We start from the raw sequence: 22045 nt of genomic DNA, 5'->3' as shown, positions 1-22045 counted from the left end.
CCCAAGGAGCAATTAGGTGGGAAAGAGCAGCACATTAAAAAGAGTAAGAAAATAAATTACATTTTATAATACTAAATGAGTGACAAGTTTTACTGCTAGTAACGGTGAATAATTGCTGAGAAAGTACTGTATTTAAGACAGTGTTGTTTGCAGGGAGCAGGGATATTAAAGCAACAATTACCCTCAAATCCTCAGGCAAAATGGGACGAAGAAAAAATGAAGATGTGGATTCTGAATACAAGGTGCTAAACTGTGCTAATCTCTTTTAGAGCAAACTCAAGGGGAATCAGGATGTGGGCTACAATAGGACGAAAAGCTAAATCTCATGAATAAAACACATATGAAAGTGTTGACATATTAATAGAATAGTTTATTTTATTTCCAGGAACAAAACAGCAAAGAGACGTTCGGATCTGATCGGTGAACAACGTCGAACGGGACCAGGAGAAAGCGTCTTCAGATCAGGAATGAGTGGTGGGAGCAGAGCTGCAGGAGTCAAGACAGACGGTCAGACCAACATCAGATGTTTCTAAATGAGCTGCTCTCGTATGTCTCTCGGACTCACAGGAGGATTCACTCCCCGGAGGGCCGCACGCTCTCGAAAATCCCGGCTTCCTTCATGGCTTCGAACTCTTTGGCGGCGTCGTACTGTTTGTAGAAGTCGGCGTACGCCTTTTTCCTGGGCTCCGTCACCCCGTACTGAGGACAGACAGGACAACGGCTCAGAGCTCTTCATGGCTTCACAGGCTCATGAAACAAATACCTTCAATTCAAAGGCGGGAAACACACAACAATTCAACATGTGTGCAGAGAACCTCTAATGATTCCTTCACAAATCTAGGAAATGGAAAGTTGACCAGTTTTGGGAATTTCAGCCTCACAGCTGCAAAAGCTTTAGTGACAAAAATGAACAGCATCTTCTTTGGGTAGTTAAAAAAAACAAAAGAATACCTTTACATTTAGTAAATAGATGCTAGAAATGATTTCAACCTGGAAATTTGCATCTGAACTGCCCAGGAAAAAGGTTCAGAGCAGAATATGTAAAGCGTAAAAGGAAATAATTATGCCAATCATAAATTAATAACACAAGTAAACAATAAAAGTCTTCTGGTCTTCAGTCGTTTTGTTGAAAGAATTCCTGCCCCGGTAATCTGGGCTTCCAAAAAAATGTATTTCTGTGGGGGGATAGAATCGTTCCTGCTTGATAACGTGCATCAGCTGTGGCCGAAGTCGATCAGGTGAAGAAGTCAATGGAGAATGACTGAAGTCTCACCTTGAACGCGACGGCGGCCACGATGGAGAGCGCGAACGCGATGGGCAGATGAAACCTCAGGCGCTTTCCCAGCAGGCCCCTCATCTGTGGCTTTGCCAGAGACATGTTGGACGACCTGCAGAAAGCAGAACCACGTTAACGGAACCGGAGAGTCCACAAATCAGGACAGAGCTGGACACTTCATTACAATACAGATCGTCAACTTCTCTGCATGTTTGTTTCCATTTAGAGCAGATCGTATTCCAGCCCCTGGACCTCCTCCCTCACCGGTCTTCATTCATAAATTCTATTAGGGCGAGGATTTTGTCCCTCAAGACCGATGGACTCATGTCACAGTCTTCTTAAAATTGTACCCATTCATTATTTCTTTGCAGACATACTGCTTTGGCACAAAGTACTTTTATAATTTATCCAAAACTAACAGTGGTAAATTGAAGGAAATATCATAATATTAAAAAATCAAAACTGTACAAATATTTTAGTATTTCTTAAAAGTACAGTACAGCGTTAGACCTCTTTGCTTTATCGAAATTCACAAATAAGTGCACCTGATTGGTACATTAATCCTGCCTAATAAGTCATATTTAGTGTAGATTTCCTGAAATAACAAATCTTACTGTACGACAGTAGTACTCAGTAGCTTGAAGATAATCTTTAAGGATGAATGAAGCCTTTTAAGATCATTTTTCCAAGTTGAAATGTAGGAATGTATGAGATTGTGGTCAGTTCTAAGCCACTTCCTTTAGTCCAACTTATTAATTTAAGTCCAATAAACGGTTAAGAATTGTGTGACCGTCTCTGGACTTTGCATAATGAATGAGATTAATCTTTATCGTGTATCGTAGCCCCATTTCTATCAAGTAAACATCAAATACACGATTTCATAAATGTACTGTAAAGACTAAAGTGTGGCCTAAAACTCAATTGTTTAGTTATACGTCATCGTTCAGACAATGTAAAGCAAGGTCCTTGTAAAATACCAAAACAAAAATAATACGTCCAGTTAGGTATTTAATGAAGTGGGCCACGAAGTTTTATAGGTAGTGTTTTATTACCTGGAGGTCAATGGTCAGAAGGGAAATCTGAATTTAAGACAAATGCTGATGTTTTTACAGTTAGACTTAAATTATGTACATATAACAAACCACATGGGGGATTTTTATCTGGTGAACTTGAAAGAGAGATCACATTTTACCTGTGGCCACTGTCCGTTAGCGCATTAGGGTCAAAGTGACGTCAAAGCAACACAAATACGACTTGTGTCCTAATTACTGGTAAGTTACCATATTATCAACGATTACATGGCAAAACCGGCATCTAATTCAAACAAGTAACGCCAACATGTCTGCTTTTATTAAAGAACAGGAAGCTATCGATTAGCATGTTGCTAACGTGAAGCCAACAGCTCGCGCGCTCACTGCTAAAAGACAACAGAGCGAACCGGGAAGTGTCGAGACGAAATTAAAATGCATTAACAATCGATGTGTGTTTTATGAACAGATAACAAACGCGTCTAAACACGCAGAAATGCGGAGGATACTCACAGTGTGGACTCACGACCTTCACAGAAAGCTAACTCAGCTCAGCAATACCGGAGGAGAACGTATGGCAGCCGCGGAGGGACAAACTTAGAGCGGCGGAAGGCGAAGCGGGGAGGGCGGATGAGGACAGACACAGGAGCCGCAGAGAGACAAACATAGGGTCCAGGAAAGGCGAAGCAGGCTGAAGAGCACTGGCCAAAGGTCGTGGACAGAGGGTTTTTTTAAACAGATTTTACTGTATGTAAATGGAATGTAACCATATTTATGTCGCAAAAGTAAAAAAAAAAAAGAAAAATTTACAACACTTTCAGGTTGACTGCAAATTTTGCACTTTAGTGTCGCAAAGAAAGCAGACAAGGGCCCACATGTGGCCACAATGGGCCGCATGATGAACAAGTCTATTCTAAGTAGTTTTAAATTTTTAATATTTCAGAGGGTTCCCAATATAGGGTTCGTGTTTTTTGCTACTTTTAAATTGTGTAAATAATTTTTTTTATAAAAGAGATGTGCTGCAGTAAAACATGCGGCCCTAAGAGGGCAGCAGAGCTACATCAAACAAACACTGGGAAAACTTGATAGTGGAATAATAATGTTTAAACTCTTGATTGTCTTTTGAGTAGTATTAATTAAACTTTAAAATTCACTTTCTCTGAATCCAGAGAAAGAGAGAGAGAGAGAGAGAGAGAGAGAGAGAGAGAGAGAGAGAGAGAGAGACAGAGAGACAGACAGAAGAAACACATCAAACTGTTTTATTGTACAACAAAAATACCACAGACAAAAATTGTTCAATGTTTCAGAACTTATTACACAACTTGTGTTCTCTAAGGAGGAGCACAACAACATAAATGTCCTGTTTAATTACAATTGATATTTAAACAGTCCTCAGCATGAGACCAAGAACAGACCTAACAACTGATCAACAGTACCCCCACACTGAAGGCTTCTAACAGGATCCAAGCGTCCATTGAGCTGAGCGTCACAGAGTCATCAGCAGGTTGAACTGAGATAGAGAGAGGCTGGAGAAGTCACAGAAAGACATAGAAGTGGACGTCTTTTGTCCACATTCCACATTGATGACTGCCTCATGGCGAACAGAACACTGGAACTGGATGGTGAATGGCACTCAACTCCAGGCACATGTAAGGGAGGTGAGAGGCGCCAAGTGTCACTTCAGATCAATGGAAACTGTTTCCATCAGCGTGGTCTGAGCGCCAGACGACCTGCAGGAGCACCTGAACACACCACCGCTGGACGAGCGACCAGTGCGCCTCAGTGTTGTTCTCAGAGGAAAGTTTATTCTGCCTCTGCAGACAACAAGTCTACTTGTGAACAAGGAGACGTCGTTGTCAAGCTGAGACTGGTGTTCGAGGGCACATGACAAGTCATTAAGACTTTGTTTTGTTGTGGTCTCCCCTGTTGCTTCTACTAAAACGCCCCACTCTTCTGATATGATGCCACTCTGGCATGAACTTTTTACATTTTCCCAGAATTCCGTCGGAAATCTAACAATCCACAATATTTTGTGAGGGGTGTATTTTTAAAATTTTTATTTTTTTAAAGCTGTGTCTCATCGTGTGGATGGTCCTCGTCTTCCCGTTTTCCGCAGGGTAAACAACAACAGGAGCCAGCGACATGGGACACACCTGATACAACCGACTGCTGAGAGCAGAGGTTACTGGCTTGGTCCCGACCTGCAGGAGGAGTACAAGGTGCAGCAGGTTGAGGGAAGAAACAGGAAAATCCATTTTCATCCAAAACAAGTCACACATCAGACAAACAGGAGTGGTTATGTAAAACCAGAGTTTTGAAAGATCTCTTTGTCTTACACGGATGAGGAGCCGCATCAAACCATTGCCGCATCTTGGTTGGGAGTGTTTTCAGAGCTGAAGGAGAAAAAACAAAACAAAAAACAAAACACATCAATCTTCAATCTAAATTACTTCAATATAAGGAATGTATTTTCTCAATGTCATCAGCACGCACTCCTGATACAGAAAGCTGGACAACATACAACAGAAAGAAACAAGGGTGAAGAATGAGTAGTACAGATAGAGCTACACGATGAAATGAAAAAGGACTGGGAGCAGATGAGTCACTGCAAACATGAGGGACCCAGTGCTGGAAGGTGAGGGAAAGGAAGTGCCTTCAAATGTGTGTTGTATTCGGCGCTATAGAATTAAATTGAATTGAAAGTTGTGCTGTCAAGTATCGTCACTGAAAATCAATTACTTTTGCACGCGGTGGATAAATCGGCTGTAGAAGCTCCTGGGTCTGGCTGTTGAATGTTCTCAACTTCTTCTCCAATTTCTCCTTGTTCTTCCAGGGTTTCCTCTCCAGGAACTGATCCGTGTCCGTGGACAGTTTCCTCTCCAGGATCCGTGTCTCCAGGGACACGGATCAGTTCCTGGAGCGTTTCCTCTCCAGGATCCGTGTCTCCAGGGACACGGATCAGTTCCTGGAGCGTTTCCTCTCCAGGATCCGTGTCTCCAGGGACACGGATCAGTTCCTGGAGCGTTTCCTCTCCAGGAACTGATCCGTGTCCCTCAGAAACTTCCCCTCTCGGCTGTGCTCTGGTATCGTCCAGGAAAACGACTCGATCCAGCAGGTTGTCCAGCAGCTGCTGGGTGTCAGCCGACCGTGTTTTGATGGTCATTGTTCGAGGGGGTTGGCCTGTCGAGATCTGCAGCACGGTGACATCCCTGAAGGGTCAATGACAAACAGACAATCGGGTTTTCAGAAAGTTGCGTTTTACCCCGTTTACAGAGAAACAGAGTTTTGTGTGTGTGTGTGTGTGTGTGTGTGTGTGTGTGTGTGTGTGTGTGTGTGTGTGTGTGTGTGTGTGTGTGTGTGTGTGTGTGTGTGTGTGTGTGTGTGTGTGTGTGTGTGTGTGTGTGTGTGTGTGTGTGTGTGTGTTTTGACTTGTCACCTTTTGCTTTGTCTGAGCATCCAGCAGAGAAGCAGCAGAATCATCAGCACCAGGAATAGAATCACCAGGGACACGGACAAGAGGTCGAACGTCGTTGTCATGTTGATATTCGAACGATAGGAGGCAGCAGTGCGACACAAATGATCCTCTGACACAACTGTTGGAGGCAAACCGAATCAGATGAGTTTCACTTTGAGGCTCATTTGGTTTTATAGAGTTCGTGAAACACTGTGGTTCGGGTTGTTTATGTTGGGAGGGTGTTGCCATGGAGACGAGAGGAGCTGAAAGGAGATTACTCTCCCATCTGATTTCCACGGGAAGTTTTCCCATCAACCTTTGCAGGCACAAGAATCATCAGTTCAAATCTCTATCAGACAATATATGTAAACTGAGACAAGCTGCATCTTGAAAAAGAAGAAGAAGAAACTCTTTGCTCATTTTCAATATTGCAAAACAAACTTTTTTGAGAAAGTAATAAAATAGCTTTGTCTTACTTACTTGATTGTCAGAACATTGGCTATGCTGCTCAGAAACTGTCAAATATGTTTCACCGCCGGAGGTTCTGGTTCCAGGTGATACAGGGTCAGAGGTCAACACAACCGACTCATCTGCAGTGCAGGAGGGACGTTCATCCATTCATTGGTTTTCACCTTGAAATCTAATCAAAACATGAAGTTACTCAGTATTTTCTGAAGACACAATATTATCTGGAAACACTCCAACTCGAAACTCAAAATGCTGCTGCTGCACACCACGGTCGTAGTCAATAGTTCGTCTGCACATGCTCAGTCGATGGACAATAAGAACAATGTTTTCCTCCAGAGTGTCATGACTCCCAATTCATATTCTCCTGGGACTTGGTACTTTTATTTTGACAGTCACCGTAATAATAATCCATCCTACTCATCTGTTCATACGAATGTCTGTGTACTCCCATTGTTATTGTTTACAGTGTAATTTTTCTCTGCACATTTGTGTGCGTGTAAGGGTTTTATTATAAGAAGAAACAACAGACACTCGCGGCTCTGCATGAAAACTAAATCATTTTCTGCAGTTCTGTCATTTGTGTGTGTTTGAAAGCCAAACCTTTCTGAAAGGAAAACATAAAAACGATGCGACGTCACCTGAAACGTTGTTGTGTAAACGGGGCCTTAGTGCTTTGGAGACACACTCAGGATTCGGGCAGGCTTCATTCTGTGTTTTGGGCCCTAACTGCTGAGGAAACACATGTTGAAGTCTTCAAAATGATCAGCCAATGAAAATCCCTCATGGTGATATCAGGCAGATTGTCTCAATTCAAGATAACACGAATGAGCATTTGTTAAAATGCTGAAGGTTTTACTCTTTTTGGATGTATAAAATCACTATTTTGTTCACGTTTCCTCTGGTAACTGGGAAGACTGGGTACTTTACATTACAGAGCATACTACAGTATATACTGTACTGCAGACCTGGGCCACATGTGGCCCCTTCGCTTTGTTTGGCCCTCAGGGAGTTACTGGGCAATCAAATGTAAATGACTGTTATTACAGGCGTTTATACATCTAAACTGGTCACATATTTCATCTTATTGGCCATTATTACATAATTGGTTGTGTATAGCACCTTGGCTAGCCGAAGTAGGAGTTGTTACTTCGTAAAATAAATATTTCACAGCAGGAAAAAAAAAAAGACATTTAATGAAAAAATATAATTTTTATTGACTGAACTGAAATTTTAGTAAAATGTAATCATGATTTGGAAAGAAAAAGTGACGCAGAGCAACAGCAGCAAGAGATAATTGTCACTGAGCAAAACATAAGTGAACTAATGTCTCAGCTCGACATGAGTAGTGCTTATTTTTCATGTGGCCGTTTGGGAAAATTCAAAGAATCCTCAGCTTTAAAGAAACCATGAAAAAAATAGAACCATTGAAACAGTTTTTCTCTTGTGTCTTTGAGTTATTTGTTCTTTATGTTTTTCGCTGATTCAAATAATCAAATACAAAATACTGGAATGTTTCCATATTAAATCCTCCTTTTCTTCTCATCCTGGCCTGGGGTGTGTGTCCCAACCCAGTGTCCGATAGAATTGTTTGGCTGGGTGTCTAAGCTCCGCCCTCAGTTAGCGTGTTGAACTGATGGACACTATTGGACAATGGAAATGTCAATCACCCTCCCTCCACTTTGAAATATTTGCACAAGAAATCCCCAAAAATATGAAAACAGAAAATCACTGGTACACCTTAAAACCCGGATTATAAACTGTCGTCAGATTTTAGTATTGTGATTAAACAAAACAGTGGATATCGAGCACAATATTCTCTTATTTCTCAGTTTTATTATTAGTTTCTCCCTCAAAGAAATTAGTCATCGAGAAATGTTTGTGGAAAAACAAGATCCAGCCGGTCGAGTCCCTTCAGGAGATCCAATGAAGAAACCGCAGCTTCAGAAAGTTCTTCCACCCTGTTTCCCTCCAAATCTACCAGCTGTGGGCGTCAGTCTGTGTCCAAACCACCGATCCAGCTCGGAGCAGGAAGTGGAGGTGGGAGAGTCACTGGGGTTCATCAGCGCTTCTATCAGATAAACAAGCTCAACACAGCAACAGGTTTCCAGGCAGGCGCCGTCCTCTGTTCCTCCAGGAGGAAGGAGTCAAAGTTAACTCGTGGATCAAAACTGAGTTCGGGACTCGCTCCAGCTCCACTGGGGAGATTTCCTTCAACAGGTCTGCAAAATCCTTCAGAGCTGGTTTTACCATCATGGCGCTGCACCCAAGTTTCATGTCATCGGGAGCGTTCCGGAGCACAGCAGGGAGCCGGGCGGTCGGCGTGGAAGCGTGATGGAGGATGAGGGGCGTGGTCAGAAGTCGTACGGTCGAACCATCATCAAGGTGGAGTGCAGCGAGTAGCTGGGGCCTCTGAAGTGGTGCCACTTGATGCCGTTGAGTTTGCGGATGTTGTGGCCGACGGTGTAATAGATCCCGTTCAGGTTGGAGAAACCACAGGCGTCAAACCACCAACCTGACGGGGAGAGAGACTCTGATCAAACACTTCACATACACTTCAGAGGAAAAACGAGAGAAAAATCCTTTGAACTTGCTGACGTGAACGTTTAAAATACATTTTATGCATTTCTTGTTGTGTAAGTCTATTAACGAGCTAACCAACCCTTGTAATACCACTTTGTACCACAAGATGGTGCAACGAGTCACCCTGCATCTCCTCCTACATTCAGTCCAGATTCTGAAGTCTTGTTTATACGAGAACAACCTGCTGTGATCTGTTTCTGTTTTTCTCCTCTTACTTTCTTAGTTTGTATATTTACACTTTTTCTTCATTCCTGAAATGTGATGCGATATTCAGTCTGAATTTCTAATTAATCACAAAAGCTCCACAGACATAAAAACTACCTAAATCAAACCCAAAATAAAATCCAGCTTGACTGATTTCCAATCAGTTGATAAATGATGCTGATATGATCTTTAAATTTAGGAGCAATTATCATATACTGAAATTTTTCAATGAGGAAAAACATTTTTTTTTCTATTTCATGTTGTCTCAGCTTTGACTTCTGTCCTTTGCTCACGTAATCATCTTTACTCTTTCTCTTATTCTGTTGCATTTCTCTGTAAATTGCGGTGATTTTTTTAAATGACCTTCAGGAACCTCTGTTCTGTCCTCGGGGTGTTTGAAGTTTTTTGCAGAAACAATTAAGTTAATCTGCGATCGCGACCCATGGAGTCGAGGCTGAAGATGTGTTTGTGTTGGCGCCGACAGGAGGAGACCAGGAGGACACCGAAGGCCGAGGGACGCAGATGTCTGAAGTTCTACTAGTTTCTTGTAGAAAAACACTTCATTTGAACATTAAAGGTACAGTACAGCACGAAGACGCAACTTCCCAAAGTGGAACTTTTTGAAAACACTTTGACTCATTCATTGTCGTGTATCGGCCGTAGTTAGTAGTTCTTCTGCACATGCTCAGTAGATGGACAATGACGGCATCCGGAGTGTCAAGACTTCCCTTCCACATTCTCCTGGAACCTGGTAGGTTTATAACTGACAGTAACGATGGGAATTGATGCGATTTTTTGGATTCCGATTGGATTTTTGCTTCTGCTTAACGAAGCTTTACTGATTCTCATTTCTAATTGAAATCTGCAATATTAACAGCAGCGGTATTGCAAGTTGAAGAATGACGTCGCCACTCGTGAACCGAATCGATAAACGAATCGTTCGCAAATTTGGCTAAAACAATCCCAAGGAATTGAAACACCGGGAGCCAGTGCACCCCTAGTGGACAGTCGAGATAATAGCAACTTGGTCGTCTGTCCATGCGATATGTCCGCGTGCTCCCATTGTTAATGTTTAGAGTTTGTTGTTCAGCACCTACGAGTGGACCGTCATGAAAAACGACATCGTTTTAAGCGTTTCTGCGGTTTACGGGGAAATGGCCAATCGTATTGAAAACGCTTTAATTTTCTCAATTGAAAATGCAAAAACAGTGCGTTTTCATTTTATAAATGGAACTTAAAATAAGAGTATTCCTGGAGACTAATTGGCTTTAATTGTAATTAAGACAAAAACAAAAAAAAATTAAATATTCTGGGAACGTTCACATTTTAGTGAATACTCTCCCACTCAATATTCAATGTATTCAATCACAACCTTCAACATTTATTTTAGATTTGAACGTCTGCTGAGGTTGTTTGCTCCCTGCAGTGCTCTGGAGGAGACTTTACCTCCGGTGAGCATCAGGGCACATTTACAGTGGTCACAGTTGTCGTTGTCGTGGTCTCGGGTGCTGAAGCCGGTCCCGTGTGTGTTCAGGCTGCTCTGCCGTCCGGCCGTTCCACTGTAGCCCCTCAGATACATCCTGAGGGCGAAACACAGGCCAGTGAGGCAAACGTCGACTTAGAGTCACCTCTTCTGTGTGTTATAAAATAGTGTGTGTTACCTGTACTGCTGTCTCTCACTGGCCAGGCTGAAGCGGTCGTACTGTGCGTACGCAGAGTTTCCCTCCCAGTCCCGGAGCTCCACCCTCAGAGAGTACTGACCCTGAGAGCTCAGCTGGTGCAGAACCTCATTGCCCAGCCAGTGTTCCCCGAAAACCTCCCCAAAGCCCTGCAGGAGGACGAGGACAGGCGTCAACACATCAGCTTCACCTCAGACTGACCCTGTGGTCCCCCCCCCCCCCCCCCCCGTGGAGACAAACCCACCGTCCTGTACTCCCTCCAGCTCCTCTGGAAGTCCACGCTGCCGTTAAAGCGCCGCTGGAAGACCGTCCAGCCTCCGCCGCTCGTCTCCATGTCACAGTACACCTTCAGGAGGAGAGACACACACTCTGTGGACTGAGATCCGCTCCTCAGATATGAAGTCTGCTACTCAGCGACATCACATCGCTGCACGTACAATCACCTGCACTGCCTACGCTCCCACATACCAAGAAGACATATCAGCCTGTGTAATCATATTTATACTGTCGCATACCGAACACATCACATTACACCACTGCAGCTGGTAATATTTTACATGTCAGTGCTGTATATGATAACAAGTCACACCCTTAAAGGGGAGGAATGGGTTAAAAACATCATAAAAAGTTAAGAATGTGTTGCGATAAGACACATGCTGTAAAATATGTATACTGTGTACTTTATTCACACTGTCCTAGATATTTCTGTTTCTACCCATATCATCTCCTCATTCAACTCTGAGAAAAAAAGTTAATATACAAGTTGGAACATGGTACCAAAGCAGTAAATGTGAAAACAACAATAATATTGTAAAATAACTGAAATTTGTGTAAGAACTTAGCGGCACTTTCATTAGATATAGGATAAAGTTTTGGAGCTTATCTAAGTAAATCTGTTAATAGCGAGTAAATAATCGGTATATGTGGATTATCTGATTCTTTTTACCTGCACAGGTTCGGTCTTGTTCCCGATGTAGATGTGATACAAGCCGCTGGTAGAATAACCGGACCTGTAAACATCTGCGCAGTCCTTCCACATGTGGCTCCAGCGAGGCGAGCCTGCAGCAGACGCCACGAAGTAAAGTCCAACAATCAAATAAATTGTTGGTCACCATGGTGACTGGTGTGTGTGTGTGTGTGTGTGTGTGTGTGTGTGTGTGTGTGTGTGTGTGTGTGTGTGTGTGTGTGTGTGTGTGTGTGTGTGTGTGTGTGTGTGTGTGTGTGTGTGTGTGTGTACCTGTGGTGCTGGTCACCATGGTGATGAGTGTGTGTACAGACTCCAGGAGCTGGGCCTGCTGCCTCTGCAGCGCCGTGTTGTTGCTGCTGGCGACTTTCAGCTGCTTCTCTAGCGACTCGATGGCCGCCGTCTGAGTGTTGACCACCGACTGAGAGGATGGACATGACAATCAGACTTTCATCTCAGCTCACAGCTCAAATAACGTCCCAGTATACCCTCACATTGTTCAAATTTGATCTATTCCATCTTAAAATCAAGAGGGTTTTTGTTTTTTTTAAACTTCGGGCTTACAACCAAAAAACCTCCTATTTCTGGGAGCAGTTGACATCGTAAGATCTTAAACATAGTTCTTATAACTTTCTTTAATGATCTATTGAACATTTAATTACAGTGCCAATTTTAAAAAAAAAAGCTGGGACACTGAGTTAAATGTAAATTTACTGAATGCAGTAATTTATAGATATCCTAAATCCATATTTTATTCCCCCCAAAAAAAGAAAACATTTCACCATGTTATTGAAAATATGAGCTCATGAAATTTGTGAATAAAATAAATAGTGAGAGTTTATCAGAACTGAGAAACTTTGCAACGTGTTTTTTTTTTTATTCTAACAAAGGGCTTTAATTAAAATGGTAAAAAAACTTAATGTGGTTTCATGAAGAGAATTAGTTTGAATGAAGTGTACCTGCAGTCTGTTCTTCTCTTCTCTCATGTCCTCCAGCTCTCCTTTCTGCCGAGACTCCAGCATCTCAACTTTACTCTCCAAAACACTGAAACAGACACACATTAGCTTTATTTGACTGTAAATAAGATATTCAAACATGTCCGGTCATTTAGATTCCATTCTTATAGTTTTATCAAAAACCTAACCGTCTCAAAATGAGGACATGAGAATGATTTGAACTCATGTCTGCATGACACTAACGTCTCACTCGCTGCCCCCCTTTGACTTATAATGGTGTCAGTTTGATTTACAGTAAAAGCTTTTAAAGTTGCAGCTCAGCCAGAAAGGGAAGCATTCTGGGAAATGTAGGAATCACTTAGGCGACAGGTCGAATGAATGAAGCATCACTGTGGTATGCAGGGAGGACACGAACCCAAACTATAAATGTCCAACAAATGTGAGCGTAATGAAGCTCAGGTTGGAACTCCTGAATTACTCCCTCGGAACAAAGATGAATGACCTGAGTCTTAGTTCCTTGTGCCAGATAGGAGCTCTGGTTATCTGTGCAGCTGAGGCAGCAGAGCAGCAGCTGAAAATAGCCTCCAGCCCACAGTTACATCAACAACACTCCGGCCAAACGAATGAAACCCGATGAAGGAGCGGCAGCGGCTTCACAGTCGAGTGGGAGACCAGAAAAGTGGGTGAACGTCCAGTTTGTCCGAGCAAAGCAGAGAGTACAAGGTGGGAAAATTAGCTTTTTACACTAATGTTTCCAAGAGGAAGTAACAATCTGGGCGTAAGTATAACATCAGACTCGTGATGCTTAAAACAAGATATCTGATGGTGGGGAAAAAAAGACCATGAGTCAAGCCCTGTTTACTCCTAATCCGTTAAAAAAAAAGGTGTTGGGTTTACACTGCAGCAGCGCTCACACTGACAATGATGGAGTTAGTATGCCGGGCCAGTAGAGGGCGCTGTTGCTTGATTTTGTAATGAAACCACACGGACGTGTGCAGAGAACAATACGCTTTAAACGTGAAGAAGATGGAGAGAACCCTACTCCTATGAACTGATGAGGAATTGGATGCTTTCAGGGGTGAGTCTCAACTATAAAACTACTGATATGGATGATAAAACTAGAATATGGACCGCGTACCACTACTGGTCCGCCATGTTTGTTTACAACTGGATATGCAGAAGGAAGGTGCGGGAGGGGGAGAGATGCGCAAGCGCAGTAAGAGCGGTCCATAGCCTCCATCATCAGTCTTTGCAGGAGGGAATAGCGACCGTAAAAGAATCTTTCCACCTTGGGAGCCGGGATAAAAACTTTGCAGAAGTTTTTCAGATCCACTCATATTCGTTGTCGTGTAAACAGGGCTTCAGTCAGCCACTTTGCAGATCAAATGTCCCTATATGTGGTATATTTCTTCAGTTTCGTTTTCATTTAAGCCAGAATGAATTTGGCTTAAATTTTTCTTTTTTAAATCTTCACACCAGCTACCACATTAAGCTACTGCAAGTCCTAAAAGTTGGAAAAAACAGACGGAAATGTACAGAGCATCAGAATTTCCTGATCCCTGTGAGATCACTTGTCTGGTTCATGTTGAGGTGGAGCCGAAGGAACACAGACGAGAGTTTTTTCCTCCATCTTTCTGTATCACGTTTCCAACACATGAGTGATGTTACTTTCCATTGGCAGGTGGGCCTTTGGTCACATTAGGAGCAGAAACACATCATCAGCTCCTGGTGGAGATCGCTTCAACATGCCGACCTGCTCCTGAACGAGGAACCCTTCGTTAACGTGATGCAGACTGATGGGGAGCCGCTGATCCATTATGGCCTGTGGTTAGTGTGGTTAGTGTGTGTGTGTGTGTGTGTAAGTGTGTATTTACCCCCAGTGCTAGACATCCATGTGTCATTAGTTTGCTTTACGCAGTGGGCACAATTAGCAGTTCAGACTCCAAAAATCGCAAAGATACGCAGCTGAAATAGTGTGTGTGGGCGGTGTTTGTTGTAAGAAGTCATTCCTATTAAAGAGTTGGTACAACGGGAGGTTATTTTGAGCAAAATGTACCAAAAGTCCTCTGTTGCTCTTACAAATATAAAAAGAAATGAAGGGTGGAGTTACAGGGACACACAATAAGCCAATAAACAAAAAGTCCTGATAATGTGAGTTTACAGAATTTTCATCCATTGACATATCTTACACTTCTTTTCTCCAGTCCCTTTACAGCTTTCTCACACACTCTCTTTTCGTTATCTACTTTTACTTTAAATTCTGCTGTGGAGATTTTCTGTTCTGGAGACATTTCTCTTGCTCCGTCAGTCGAATTCAGTGGTAAAGGAGGTTTTTCTGAGGTACTGTAGCAGCTTCCCACTGTCACATAGAGACATCTAGTGGTCACATGTTTTATGTTCTGGTATATTTGGACACAAATGTTGAGAATTCCCTCTGAAATTCAACCTGAAACTCTTACAAAATAGAGTGGTTACCACACTTTCACATTTCAGGATCTAATTTTCTCAACTTCACGAAATCTCCATTGACTTACATTCATTGTGAGGCGGTAGTGCGAACCACTACACCCCCACAACCCACAAATATACACAGTATCATATCTGTTCCTGTAAGCTCACAACATGTGCGATCATTTCTCTGATAATGTCTCATGTTTCAGCTGCACTTCATGATGAAATATGGAAAAAACATTGTGATTCCAAATACTGGTGTTTCCTGGCTGCAGCAGCTGTGGACGAACCTCCACCATCTGTAAGGATTCTGTTACAAACATTCCCACTGATAAGCTTCTTGACGTTTCTCCTTCGTGTTTTGGGTCAGAGGATCATAAGAACCTTTCTGTCTCACAGAAACACGTCAGTAATATGAAGGTCGAGGTTAATGAATCCAGATGGTCCATTCAAGTCCCATTTCAAAATAACCCCAAGAATAAAACTATGTCATCGGCCTAGAAACACAACATTTCATGCCGTTATTGTGTTGGATTACATTAAGCTTTTAACTTTATAACCTAACCAAAATGTGTTTGAAAAGACTTTCAAGTCCAGCTCCCAATTCCAAAACAGTTGGGACACTCTGGGCCTGATCAGGCGATCAGATCACATGCGGCGTCGCCTGACGGAGACTGTTTACACTCCATATCATGCATTTTGGGCAAACCACTTGAGATCTGGGATCCTGCTACTGCCTCTACGTAACTTCCCATTTTACTGGACGGTATCTCCGTCTCTGCAGACCCTCAGGCAAGGGATTCCATGTTCTTTTCTATAGTTTATTTGGAGAGAGTGAAAGTTTTAAAGAATGTATAACGCGTGACGTATTTTTCGATAATTCATTAGGCCAGTGGTCCTCTAGCTTTTAGAGTGAACTTCCAGATAACACCAACATCTTGGAACAGCCAAGGTCGAAAACAACTGCAAGTGAGAAATGAGAAGATGGAAACAGGTAAGGTCCCACCTGTTCTTGCCTCGGAGCTGGTTGATCTCGGAGGTTTGCAGCAGCAGCTCCTTTTCCAGCTTGTTGGTGGACAAGGAATTCTCCAGAAGTTGGATCTCGATTCGAGAGGTGTGGTTCAGCACCTGGTGGGGAAACAAAAGACGAACGATCATAGGCAGAGGAAAGTCCAGAATACGTCAGTTTGAAGCGACGGACGGAGAGCGAGCTCGCCTCACCTTCGCTTCGACCACGTTGAGTTTGCGCGTCTGCTCCGCCGTGTGCGTGAGGAGGTTCGTTCCGATCTCCAGCATGGTGGCCGTCTGGTTGTGAACCACATGTGACTGCAGGCTCCCGACGTCGCGCCTCACGCTCCTCTGGACGAAGTTCTCCAACTGCAGATTAAAAAAATCCTTTTGATTCGACATGAGCTGGAGAGGAGTGGAACGCCACTGATTCCCTCTGGAATCGTAATAACTTCAAACCTTACGGATCAAACATATGCTGGAGGAACTTTTCTTCAGATATCACAGGAAGAACTTTCAGTGGAACTTTGTTAATTTGTTGCTTCATTATTAATGTGGAAAATATCAAGAGGCGACCATGTCGTCTGTGGATTTCGGGCACGAGCAGCCTTTGACTTGCACATTTTAAATATTTCAAACAAAAAAATCACATAAAGGATGTTTATTATAGGATCATATAGTGGCGCAGTGGTGGTTTTTCTCACGGTGAGAATATCCCAGGTTCGAGTCCTCGGACCCCCGACTGTCTGGAGTCTACATGTTCTCTGTAGTAGTTAGTACAAGTACAAGCATGTGGAGTTAGAGGTGTTAATGGGGGTAGTTATCAGACATATTGAAGACTCAGCAAAAAAAGACCCCATTCACAACTGAGAACTGCAACATTGCAGACAGAGACACTATATTTTAATAAAGTTCACAAATGAAGTGAGGAAATGTCTCTCAGCATGATAATAGTAGATTTCTGCTGAAGGAGATCAGCTGCTTTACAAACCAGATAAAATCAGACGCAATCATAAACAGCACAAACATTTTGAATCACATTGCAGATTAACCTTCTGGCATAAACTCCTCCCGGTGGTTAACATCCAGAAACCTGCTCAATATTCAATATGCATGAAGGTAAACCAGTACATCCTCTTACTAGATCAGCTTTCACAGTTTCCTCCTGTTTTTAAATGTGGGAAAAAGGCTTCAGGAGATCAATGAGTTCTCCGCTTGTTTGTAAAATAAAGTGAGTTTGTTTGAGTCTTTCCAGAGCTGCTACGGTGGGTTTCTGTAATGTGAGCAGTGAAACCACCCACTCAGTCCCCGAAGCGCACCAAATCAAACAAGTCTAATGAAACATGTCCGGAGGGTCCGGTGACATAAAGACGCAGGTCTCTCCATCTCTGGGAATATCAGAGGATGCCAGCTCGTACTGCCACGCCGTGACCTTCAGACCCCCACAAATAAATAAGCCATCAGCCTGCACGTCCTCGGAACGTCACTGAGCGGCACAGCCGGCTGATAAATATACCGCTGCACCAACAAACACACGGCGCCCCGAGGGACGGGCAGTTACCCACGAGGCAGAGCTGAGCTCATTACACCACATCGGATCACATCGGATCACATCGGATCACATCGGATCACATCGGATCACATTGGATCACGTCGGATCACGTTGGATCACATTGGGCCAAGTTGGGCCAAGTTGGACCAGATTGAGGCACATCAGACTAGATTCAATTACATTCAATTCCACTAAATTATAATTGTTAGTTTTTATTTGATCTATAAAGCTAAGTTATTATTAAGTTAAGTTAAAATAAAACAAAACAAAATAAATTTTAAAATACATCTAAAAAAACATCACAACAGAAGAAGATGCAAATAAGAAAAAATATATATAAAGGAGGGACTTTTTTTATGTAAGAGAATTAGACAAAAAAATAATAATAATGCTAATACAAATAAACATGTAAATTATGATAAATAAATAAAAAAAACAGTAAAAAAAACAAGTTAAAGTCAACAAATAAAACTATATTAATAATTTGAGTTTTGGGGGAACAGCATCAGATAAGAGTTTCATGGTTTAATCATTGTTATCTCACACCAGGTCCTGAAAACAAACCAACAGAAAATGAAAAGGGTCAAAAGACTTTTGTAAGAATCCAATCAGATTTGAGCTGATCAGCCTCTTCAGGCTTCACACACACTGCGACTCGTTTTCACCTCACAAATCAAAGTAAAAGCACCAGATTTTCCTCAGTTCAGCTTCACTTCAAACAAACGTCGCTCTGTTCGGGCAGAAACAGTGGACCGACGCGTTATCGCACATCAGAGGGGCTCGGGGGGCCTTCAGGGGCCTCAGTGCCACAAACAGACCGGGAACAAAGAGGTGGAAAAACCATCCCGTGTTGTGACGTTCATGAAATGATCAAACGGGGAGAAAGTGGCTGGAACGAGCCGCTTGGTTTCTGCACAGATAAAAAAAACGGGGACGTCCGACCAGCAGAGACAGACGACAGAAACACAGAGAAAAGGGCAAGTAGGTTTTTACAGCATCTTTTACATCTTTTGTGGAGACTCTAAGTTATTTATTTCCAAACATGTCCATTAATGAAGCATATTCAACTGAAAAGAAACATTAAAAACTAGAGCTACACTCGGTAGAGTGCAGACCTTCGCCAACGCCACATTTCTTTGCGGAACCGAGTTAGCATCGCTAGCATGATAGCTGTTAGCTCATCTCGATACTCACTAGGTAGCTACATCACAGTGTGAAACACTGAGCAGGGAGCGTTTCTATGGCAACAGACGCTGATCTCCTTCGATCTCCCCCATGAGGCGCATCTCTCATCCACTTTGCATGGGAAATTTCTTTGCAGTTTTTTGGAATTTATTCAGAAACAGTTAGTCGTTAACGTCGCAAAATGTAATCGATTGTTTACTATATGATGCCAAATCATCCCTGAAGATTTCATGCAATTCGGGTGAGTAGTTTTTGCAAAAAGTTGGAAAAAATACATACATACAAACCAATAAATCAATAAATACACACAGAGGAAAACAAAACCTTCTCGGCTGAACTTTCTTTGGCGAAGGTAACAACACTTTTTATCATGTTTAAGTAACATTTGGTGTGCTGGATCAAATCTGTATAGGATGAACAGAAACATGTTGAATGAGTGAATTAAGTTTTTAAAAAAAAGTGAATCAAGAAACTCAAAGTTCAGAAGCTTTTTGTTTGGGGGGGGGGGGGGGGGGGGGGTTGTTTCTTAGTTGTCGAACCTCCAGAGACTCAGTATGCTGACTTTTTAATTGACCCTTACATCCTGTGCGCACGTAGACACACAACACACAACACACAATTAACTGTGTCCAAGCGCAGGAACAATTACAGAGTGCAGCAGCAGATCTGAGCAGCCTCACGTACGGAGCGCTCGTTTCTGAGACGGTAACTCAAACCACATGTTGGCTTTGCTGCGACCTGCCCCCTCTGGGTGACTTCACAGGGGGGACGTGTGTGTGTGTGTGTGTGTGTGTGTGTGTGTGTGTGTGTGTGTGTGTGTGTGTGTGTGTGTGTGTGTGTGTGTGTGTGTGTGTGTGTGGCAGGGGGGGTGGGATCACCAAACAGCCCCGATAACAGGCCAGTAGCAGCGATACAGATCTGGGGTAACAAGTGCACAGAGTGAAGGGAATCATCAGCTTTTAACCTGTTTGGCTCCACTAAAAGTTTTTTTTTTTTTTACAAAATATTTCTGTGAACTTGACGAAGAAATAATAATGATCGTTTTGATTAGTTCACACTAATGTTAGAAACATAAAGAAATCCCACAGATCTTTAAGGCCCGTTTACACGACAACGTTGTCAAGTGAAAACGCAAAACTCATTTTACAAAACAACATTGCTTTTTGGAAACGGCGCCTCCGTAAAAAAAGGGGTAAACTTTTCGAAAACTGTCGGGCTCTTCTCCGTGGAGACAGAAGAGAAATGCTGCTAAAGCAATAGTAAATAGTTATTCTGCACATGCTCAGTAGATGGACAATAACAACAAGGTTTACCTTCAGAATGGGAGCCATGATGGTTCATATTGTCCTGTATTTGGTACTTTTATTTTGACAGTCAACATAATAACAATCCGATGTCCGTGTTCTCCCTATCGTTTATGTCGTTCGCATATTGTTCTCTGCACGCATATGTGTGTGTGGTTTCAATAAACAAACCAACAACAGCACCCACTAGTGGTCCTGCAGGAAAATGACATAATTTTCAAAATTTTACCATGTAAGCATGAAACTTTTGTGAAATTAAAGTGCAAAAACGACGCGTTGTTGTGAAAACGGGACATGAATCAGAGGTTCTTAAACTCTGTGTTATTGAGTAACTTCCAAACAGAAAGTTCCAAAGTACCAAAGACTGAATGCCTGAGAATGAAAACCCACAACGACGGCTTCCATCCACAGACACAGGTTTTAAGTGTAACTGCGGGTTTAACCCTTTATGGGACAATTAACCAAACGCGACCACTTCCTACTTCAGTTACATGGAAACGCGTTCATTTAAAAGATTTTCAAAGACGTCCAGGAGAATTTCAACCTGTTGAGAGATTCTATTTTGACATTAAGTAGTTAAATACAGTGTCATTTTGGTCAGTTTTACTCTTTCCAAAATATTTTCATAACATGTGTTTCTAAAGCTGACTTCACTCACAAACGTAATAAATTAAAAATGTGCTTCACCGACTCTCGTAAACATTTCGCACAGTGATGTATAAAGGTCTGATCCCTCAGCAGCGTTTCGACACTCCTCCACCTCCACATTTCTTCATTGTTTTCCTCCTCAGGCGTCACTTTTCACCAACATCTGCAGTATTTTGACACGGAGAGTTTGTTCTGTGAGTCTTTAGGCGTGTGTGTTTTATTTTCACAGCGCGTCCGTCAGGATGTGAGCGCCCAGATGTTCAGGCTCAGACTCCGAGCATCATGAAGCTGCAGCAGCAGATGGTCTCTGCACTGGATACACTGGACGGTGTGTGTGTGTGTGTGTGTGTGTGTGTGTGTGTGTGTGTGTGTGTGTGTGTGTGTGTGTGTGTGTGTGTGTGTGTGTGTGTGTGTGTGTGTGTGTGTGTGTGTGTGTTTACGGTGTGTACGGTGTGTACGGTGTGTACGGTGTGTGTGTGTGCAGTAGCATGCATGAATAGCGGTCAGCCTCTTCTCATCGTCATTAGTTCATAAATCTGTTTCATTCAAGAAGAGCTAACATCCAGATTATAGAGGATCTTCCTCCAGTCATTGAACTCTGGGATAAGAGCGCAGCCGTGTGCAAAATATGAACAAGTAATTTACATAAAACCCAGAAACTCAAGTCCTTGTATCATCTCATGTAGCCACTACTCTTATGATGAAAGTACACATGATAACAAAAACATGATTAGATGAGTTTTTGTTGCATAAACATATGAAAAAAGCCTGTTAATAGATTCACTCATCCACCAAGATTACTTGTAAAAAAATGTTGTTTGTTGCTTCTATGAAATGCTGACATGCAATAAGGTCCATTGTGTCTCAATTTATTGCACTTAACAGAACATAGAGTTCCCAATAATAGTATTTAAAAAAAATTGAAAGTTAGTACAGAAGTCCTTGGAGGTCACTTCAGTATTGTATAAGACTAAAGTAAATTCCTCTGTATTACGACATGAACTGTTCTCTGTTGTTTGCTGGAGCTCCGTGTTGTTTCACTCTTCAGGTCCATGTTTCTCCCACTGCAGCCAGTTTGAAGCACATTTTTGTACTTTCACATCTTCTTTGAGCTGAAATCGTCTGAACTGCTGTAGTTTTGTCCCCCTGCGTTGAACCTTGTTTTTCCGATAAATCCTTCATGAACCTCTGAATTGTAGACTGAGCTTTATTTCCTTTTTCCTGATTACATCTTTCGTCACTGGTTTCGATTTCACTACTTCTTCTGTTTCTTTTTTTGATGAGCCAA

The 22045-nt window shown here is 42.4% G+C and overlaps 2 protein-coding genes across 2 annotated transcripts in view; both read right to left on the bottom strand.

The window, feature by feature from the left end:
* Window positions 1-341: 341 nt before the first annotated feature.
* Window positions 342-2925, bottom strand: cox6c (cytochrome c oxidase subunit 6C). Its single transcript, XM_080460792.1, has 4 exons — window positions 2818-2925; window positions 1274-1388; window positions 566-699; window positions 342-486 (listed from the first exon to the last, which is right to left on the bottom strand). Exons 2-3 carry the CDS (start codon window positions 1376-1378, stop codon window positions 574-576), a joined length of 231 nt encoding a protein of 76 aa, XP_080316918.1. The 5' UTR covers window positions 1379-1388; window positions 2818-2925; the 3' UTR covers window positions 342-486; window positions 566-573.
* A 4496-nt stretch (window positions 2926-7421) lies between these two features.
* Window positions 7422-22045, bottom strand: part of angpt4 (angiopoietin 4) — a 38902-nt gene continuing 24278 nt past the window's right edge. Inside the window, exons 2-10 of the mRNA XM_080461970.1 lie at window positions 16282-16437; window positions 16067-16188; window positions 12613-12697; window positions 11927-12074; window positions 11636-11748; window positions 10934-11035; window positions 10672-10838; window positions 10457-10590; window positions 7422-8738 (exon numbers count right to left, since the gene is read on the bottom strand). Coding sequence (XP_080318096.1) covers window positions 8578-8738; window positions 10457-10590; window positions 10672-10838; window positions 10934-11035; window positions 11636-11748; window positions 11927-12074; window positions 12613-12697; window positions 16067-16188; window positions 16282-16437 — 1188 coding nt within the window. The 3' untranslated portion in view covers window positions 7422-8577. The remainder of the gene's footprint in view (window positions 8739-10456; window positions 10591-10671; window positions 10839-10933; window positions 11036-11635; window positions 11749-11926; window positions 12075-12612; window positions 12698-16066; window positions 16189-16281; window positions 16438-22045) is intronic.

This window comes from Lipophrys pholis (assembly GCF_963383615.2).
Source record: "Lipophrys pholis genome assembly, chromosome: 4".
In the NCBI taxonomy this organism is placed as follows: Eukaryota; Metazoa; Chordata; class Actinopteri; order Blenniiformes; family Blenniidae; genus Lipophrys; species Lipophrys pholis.
Note: the sequence above shows the minus strand (reverse complement) of the source record. Positions and strands in the feature narration are given on the sequence as shown.

Excerpts from the sequence above, each read along its gene's own strand:
- cox6c (XM_080460792.1), bottom strand. The coding sequence starts at position 1,378 with ATGTCTCTGGCAAAGCCACAGATGAGGGGCCTGCTGGGAAAGCGCCTG. Across the intron at positions 700-1,273 it reads TGGCCGCCGTCGCGTTCAAG|TACGGGGTGACGGAGCCCAG; the intron begins GTGAGACTTCAG and ends GTCTGTCCTCAG.